Here is a 7,644-nt window from a genome sequence, read left to right on the forward strand (position 1 = left end):
AGGGCTAGTTCCTTAATCGGCGCTAAATCTCCAAACGCGCAGGGAGGATTGGGATGGTGCTTCAGTCCTTCTAGTGTGACATCACGCTTGGCGACCAATAGGAGCAGTAGGCTGTCTCAAAGGTACTGTGTATTTTTGAAGCTCGGCGTGCTTTTGTGTCTCCTAAATATGAACAATTGCAACTAGTCAAAATCAAGGCAACATACGAACTGTGTGCACGTTATGTAATAGCAGCTGGTTTGTATTAAAATTTTCTTTAAAGCTGCATTTCAGTATTTATATAGGTGATAAATCTCGCAGCTATCATATTTAAATCAAGTTTGTTAACCCCAATGCAACATTTCATGGCACATATGGGTATCCACACAACAAAGTATCTTCATGTATGTGTCATGTGTAATAAGTCATATACAAAAAAGGGAGATTTAAATAGGCATATGACTATCCACACAGGAGAGAAACCTCATATGTGTGATGTGTGTAAAAAGTCATTCCCACGAAAGTCTCATTTGCTGAAGCATATGCTTGTTCATACTGGAGAAAAGCCTCATAGATGTAATACATGTGAGAAGTCATTTGCACATAAGCATCACTTAGTGGTACACACGCGTGTCCATACGGGAGAAAAACCTCACGTATGCGAAATATGTAGCAAGTCATTTGGGCGAAAGTCGCATTTATTGAAGCATTTGCGTATTCACACGGGAGAGAAGCCTTATACTTGTGATATATGTAACAAATCATTTGCAGAAAACCATTCATTAGTGATGCATATGCGTATCCATACAGGAGAGAGACCTCATGCATGTCATATGTGTGATAAGTCATTTATATGTAGGAGTGATTTACGACGGCATATATTTCACCATACAGGAGAGAGACCACATATGTGTGTCATATGTATCAAGTCATTCAGACTGAAGAGTCATTTACGTGAGCATGTACTTACTCACACTGGACAGAAACCTCATGTGTGTAATACATGTGGTAAGTCCTTCACACGAAAATCATATTTAGCTAAGCATACTCAAACACACACAGGAGAGAAACTCTGTGAACCACATTTAGTGGGACATGTGCTTATCCATAATAAGGAAAGTAATCTAATGTGTTAAGATATGTGTTTCATGCAACAATATAGGTTTGTAGTTGACATAACAGGCATAAGTATCCACAAGGGAAAGATAGCTAATGTGCATGCTGTTAACATAAGAAAAGGATTTCATATTCCATATGTGGCAGAATTTATAGTGTATAACAAGGCATTTATGCAAAATTGACATATACAAAAGGATTTTTATACTCATGCTGTAGAAGATATTTATGTGTGTTATATGTGTAATTAGTTATTTACATGAATGTGTAATTTATGATTTCAAACCTCTAAAAAGAAGAGCAACTTGTTCCTTAAATGTTTATGGAGCCATTTATGGAGAAAACTTATCAGTATGTCAATAAGTGTTTATGTGAATGATTTATATAAAATGTAGCGTCAAAGAAGCATGCTCTGGAAAAGCATGCATATAATCAGACACATTAAGATTTCAGCCTTATGACTTGTTATTTAGTCCCGTGACCTGTTATTTACTTAAGACCTGTCATTTAGTAAATTTTCTGATGCAAATGCAGGTATGTCAAATATAATGTATTTTGTGTGAAAAGCATCTATGCTAAATTCCTAATTGGAATGTGATTCTTCATTCATATTATCTGAAGTAGTGAAATATCATATGTAATGGACATTAAATAAACAGGGGGAATAGACTAGCTATACATCTATTGCTTAACTCATGGGTGTTTGAGGGCTGCATCACAAAGAAAAAAAAAATTTGTGGGGGCCACACATGCAATATTCTTGAACAAATTGAAATAAAAATTAGCTCTATGTTGTTTTATTAAAATAAATTTTAACTTCTTTTTATTATTAATTTTTTTAAATTTGAATTAGATATGTATAGGTACATATTTATTATTAATTTGTAGGAGTTTCATTTAGTTTGGATTTTATAAAGATGAAAAAAATTCAAATTAATGAGATGGATGAATTTGCTTTTTTTGAACAGGCAAATCAATATTAGATTCAATAGACGATGCTGCAATTCTTAATGCATTTTCAAGATGTTTGTCAGTTATCTTTGTCCTATTTCTGTTTTTTTGTATGTTTTATTCTTGAAAATAATTGTTCTCAAATATAGGTACTGCCAAAAGCTGAAGACATTAATAAAGCATGATTGTAAAAATTAAGATATTTATCGTAGGGTCAGTAAGGAAATGTTTTCAAATTTTTCTTTCAGTTGAATGCTACTTTGCAGTTAATACATCATATTAAGATGTTTTTATTTAATTTTTTATTTTAAAATAAATATCAATGAATCCATTATATATGAATCAAATTCAAACATTTAATATTTTAATAAAATGTGTAAATTGAAATAATTTTATAATTTGCGTTTTGGGCCACATGTGGCCCACGGGCCGCACTTTAGACACCCATGGCTTAACTGAAATATAATATTTAAATTGTACTTTTTAATGTCCTGCATTAATAAATTAGGATATATATACAGTCAAAAGTTGTTAATTTGGACACCCATAATCCAGAATGATCTATAATCCGGACCTCAAAGCTAAAAACTTTCTGCGCATGTGTCGCGTTCACGCATGCGCATAGGCATTTTTGTGTGCGTGTAAGACCTTTACTGCTGCGAATATACGTGTACGCATGTGCGTTTAATGTATAACCGACGGTATAAGCTAAGCTCAAATTATCTAATTCAGTTATTGTTGCAGATTGCGTTGTTCCTTAATCTTCGAAATCAATTGGATCTGGCTTATTATTTTTTGCAGACTGTTAGAGCAATTTTATAAAAGTAAGCTTGAACTTTCGATTATGTCAAATAGAATTTCCGATATATATTTACTAATATGTAAAGGATCTACAAAGCGAAAGTATGTTTCGAAGTCCATTAAACAGAAAGTGGAATTGCTGCAAAAAATGGATAAAGACATATCCTTTGATTATCTAATCATTCCGAAATATGTTTATCAATTTCACGCTGCTCTGTGGGGGGAGGGAAACGATGCAGCGCACAATGAATTGGAAGGTGATCTGTCAGCACTATCCTTATCTTCAGGGCAGATGTTTTTATTTTATTTGCCTTATAATTCTTTACTAAATGCAGTATTTCATCTCGGTGTCCTCGGTCTTTGATATGATTTAAATCAAGTTCCTCGTCATTATAATTCGCTTCCGATAGTAAAGAAAGTGACTCGAAGGTTATTGAAAACAAAAAAATTTCGATTGACAAATTAGTCGGTATTCTTGACATAGCAATTATAGGACTTGAACAGCGGAACTTTGTAACTAAACAAGAAATTATGACTGTTTAATAGAATTAAAGAGAAAGTATTATCACATGAAACAAAGCAACCTTAACAATTTACATTGAAAGAAATGTTTAATAAAGTAAACAAATAAATATTTAGCTTTTTCTTTTTGTAAATTTTGATACCCTTTAGATCATAATTGCTCTTTATTTCATAAATTACGGTTTCATATTTTTAATTTTATAATTTCTGCATGCCATCTTACCAGATTTAAACTGATGATCTATAATCCGGAATTGCCGAAGTCCCAACGAGTCCGGATTAACGACTTTTGACTGTATTAGGTTTATGCATTGCACTAAGCTATAATGATTCAGATAACAAGAAAGTCAGTTTTTAGAAGAAGATGTATTTATTAAAAATTAATGAACTTAACATTTTAAAAAGTCTTATATGTGATAACAAAAACTCGTGTACTGAATCCTTCAAGAAAGTACATTTAAAAAAAGTAACAGGAAATTAAAAACATTTTCTTTCTTTTTTTTTATATATATATATAATGCTTTCTTCCTCTTCTTTCTAATTCAAACACTGTGCAGTACAACGTCCAAAATCTAGTTCTCCAAGATTTAAAACAATTTAATTACAGCACCTCAGACCATCAGCTGAAAAGAATAATAAAAAAATTTTTAAAAAAATCCTCAAAGCTTTCAGATTTTATTTTGTGCCCAAAAGGAGAATTTTTTTCATTTACGTACATGTATACATTTTGAGAGCATTTGGGTTATTGTCCCTTTGAGCTAAAAATATTTAAAAACAGTCTATTTTTAGAATTTCCAATAGACAGTTTTGCACGGAGGTAAAAATGTTTTTTCCTTTGCGGTGTTGCCATTCCTCTCTTTGAAATTATTTTGTTCATTGAAAATTCATTCAAGTTGCCCAAAATATGAAATAGACAATACAACAAATTCGAAATTCTTAATTTGAGCTTCCAGGTGCTTATATTTGGGTGGAGGATTATGTTGTTCAAAATTTGATGGCTCTAGGTACTGTTTTTTTTCACTATGCAAGAAACATACATACATACATTCAGGCAGATTCTTCATTATTTAATTTGATAAAAATTTACTATTGGGTACCCCTTGTTTTTTTTTGCGATTCTTTTTTTATGCCATGATTGGCACCGGGAAGGCACAATGTCAAGGTGCCTGCTAAGCAAAACCAAAATAAGAAGTCGAAGAATTGCACAAACTCTGTCCATGTACACATGGACCTATTTTTCAAAGAAACATCTGAGAACTGCACAAACTTGGCATTGAGCACTGCCTTGATTTTGTCCATGTACACATTGATCGATTTTCACTAAAAAAAAATCAGGAAAGTAAAACCAAGTTAAAACTAACATGATAACCAGAAACGGGTTTCATCACCAAAATTTAAGAAAATTTGTTGCTAATCAAAGGGACACCCAATTCTACACTACAGCCTTTAAAAATTTCTTTAAATATAATAGAGGAGGATAATATTTGGTGGCGACAATTTGAAGTTATACAATGCTTTTAGTGATTCAATGCAAAATGCCATTTCGAGACTAATAACCCATCTGGGTTGACACCCCTTTGGGCTAGTAAAAAAATTTAAATTCCTCTTCTCTTACAAAGTATAGGAATAGAAAATATGGGAAATGTGCAGAATCATCCACTGCTTGGCGCGTTTTTAAGAATTGCACATACTCGGTATCCATTTACACATAGACTTATTTTCACTTAAAAAAAAGTCCCAGAATTGCACAAAAATGGCATTGCGCACTCACTCACTTGACTTTATCCATGTACATATCAACCTATTTTTTTACTTAAAAAGTCAAAGAAAATTTACAAAAATCCAATTCTTCTTACTCTTGTAAAAAGCACCAAACAAATAAGTGGGTGACTCTACTGAGAATATAATACTCAACAAATGGAAGCAGGTGGGCCGTAAATTTGATTCTTCTCTAAACTAATGGAGATTCTTGCATGTTACTTTGTACATGTTATTCTTGCATGTAGCTGCTGGCTAGGAGGTGCGACTGTGGCCAATGACAAATCATTTGATTGATGTTATATAGATGTTGGCTAACATCACACTTTTGGCCCTTAAGTGGGTCAGCATTTTCCTGTCTGAACTAAACAGTAAATGAAGCCCCGATGTTTCTATGCCATCTTACTAGATTTAATCTGATGATCTAAAATCTGGAATTATGTAAGCCTTAGCGATTCTGGTTCTGTTATTTTGAACTGGAATCATAATTGCTCACAGAAAAAGAAAATAGGTAATGTTGCTAGTGAAAAACACAGTGCAAGAAAGCCTCACTTTATGGTATTTTTTATGGCCTAAAATCTAAGAATAATTGATGAACAGCATAGGGCATGCTGTATGTATTATATGTGCTGCTATAATAAACCATCACTGCTAGTTGCTTTGAGATAAGTTAGCAAAAATTATAATGTTTCTCATTAAAGACCTGATGTGAATCTTGTAAGAGTTGACTAAATTAATAGCTGTAAAATATGAATCATACAAAGAAGAGATTTACTCAATAACATCAGATTGTCCCCAACACACTACTTTGGCCTCTGCTTCAGCTAAACGGGAGGCACCTTAGTTGTCCTCACGGGTGTCAATCGGCTGGTCACTAGTCCTTGTGTCAGTGGCTTGGGGTCAAGCTCTCGGGAGTACCTGCTTTCGGGAAAGCCGACTGTGGGGCTTCAGTTTGCGTATAGGTCCGGCTAGCCCTAACACAGGAATCTGTGTTCCCTTGTAGGGCTCCGTGGTGGGCGGGGCCGTCGGACCCGAATCTTTTCTTTCCTCATGATGGCTAAACTTCAAATTTTTCTAATAAAGGATTTTGAAGTCACTCCAGCCACTCAACCGAATTCTGAAAAGCCTACTGCTAAACCAGTCACTCAACCTAGTCGTGAAAAGTCTACTGCTAAACCAGTCACTCAACCTACTTTTGAAAAGTCTACTGCAAAAAAATTACGCACAGATACAAATGAAAAAAATCATAACAATAGTCCCCGTTTCCTAGTCATTTCTAGTCCTTCTGGCGAGCTGCAGAAGATGTCTCCTTTCATAATAAATAAATATATTCATTCTTGTATTGGTGAGCCGAGAAATATAAAGCGTCTCCGCTCCGGAGACTTGCTTATTGATACAATCTCAGCCACCCAGTCTGCTTCTTTACTTCAAATAACTAAACTTGGGCAAGCGAATGTCACTGTAACAGCACATAAGACACTGAATTATTGTCGTGGCGTAATATCGGAATTCGACCTTCTGTATGTTCCTGAAGAAGAGATCGCTTCCGAGCTATCCGACCAAAATGTCTGCGGTGCTAGGCGGATCAAGATGCGTAAGGAAGGTAAGTTGATCGATACGAAACACGTGATCCTTACCTTCAACACTCCTGATCTGCCTAAGAATATTAAGGCCGGATATTTAAATTGTCCCGTAAGACCTTATATTCCCAACCCTATGCGATGCTTCCAATTCCAGCGTTTCAGCCATTCTAAGACGTCTTGTCGTGGCAGCCTCACATGCGCCCGATGCTCACAGATTGGCCATGATTCTGAAAATTGTACCGCTGCGCGTCTTTGTATAAATTGCAAGGGTGAGCAACCAGCATTTTCACGCCTCTGCCCAAAATGGAAATTGGAAAAAGAAGTGCAGACTGCAAAGGTTACGAGGAACATCTCATATGCCGAAGCCAGAAGAGTAGTCCAAAGCACACAGCTACGACCAAATACATCTTACGCCAATGCTCTTAAAAGATCTCGCACAGTTGCCACCCAAACATCAGTTAGTATGCAGACTCCACCAAACAAAATTGAACAGACTACAAACAAGAAGAAAGAAAACCCAACCCATACTGTACAAAATAAAGAAATAGTAATTCAAAGCAAACCCAAAACTACCACACGAAAAGAAACAAATAAAAATAGAAGTTCCAGCAATAGCTCTCTTGATGGAATGGTTTCTGAATCTGTGGATTCAGACGGTATGGAAGTAGAAGAGGGTCTGGAAGTTCCCAAGCATCTACTTCCACGAAAAACCAAACAAGAGCACAGAAAGAACAAAAACTATTCACAATGGCCACCCTTGTATCATGGAACTGTCGCGGTTTCCACCGAAATCTGCTCGACATCAAAGCTATAATCAATGTTCATCAACCTGTATGCTTCGCAATACAGGAAACAAATCTAAAACCGGAACAACAAGCAAAACTTCGGAGGTTTTCTTTCGTCAGGAAGGATAACCTTGCAGGTGAGCGTGCCA

General features: G+C 35.2%; 1 protein-coding gene across 1 annotated transcript; it reads left to right on the plus strand.

Annotated features, from left to right (window-relative positions):
- Positions 1–46: 46 nt before the first annotated feature.
- LOC118179373 (uncharacterized) lies at positions 47–4,027 on the plus strand. The gene has a single exon (XM_035348548.2). It carries the CDS (start codon positions 333–335, stop codon positions 1,113–1,115), a length of 783 nt encoding a protein of 260 aa, XP_035204439.1. The 5' UTR covers positions 47–332; the 3' UTR covers positions 1,116–4,027.
- The last annotated feature ends 3,617 nt before the right edge of the window (positions 4,028–7,644 follow it).

This window comes from Stegodyphus dumicola, chromosome 1, assembly GCF_044657685.1.
Source record: "Stegodyphus dumicola isolate Sdum_Otavi_A_Nest chromosome 1, ASM4465768v1".
Lineage (NCBI taxonomy): Eukaryota > Metazoa > Arthropoda > Arachnida > Araneae > Eresidae > Stegodyphus > Stegodyphus dumicola.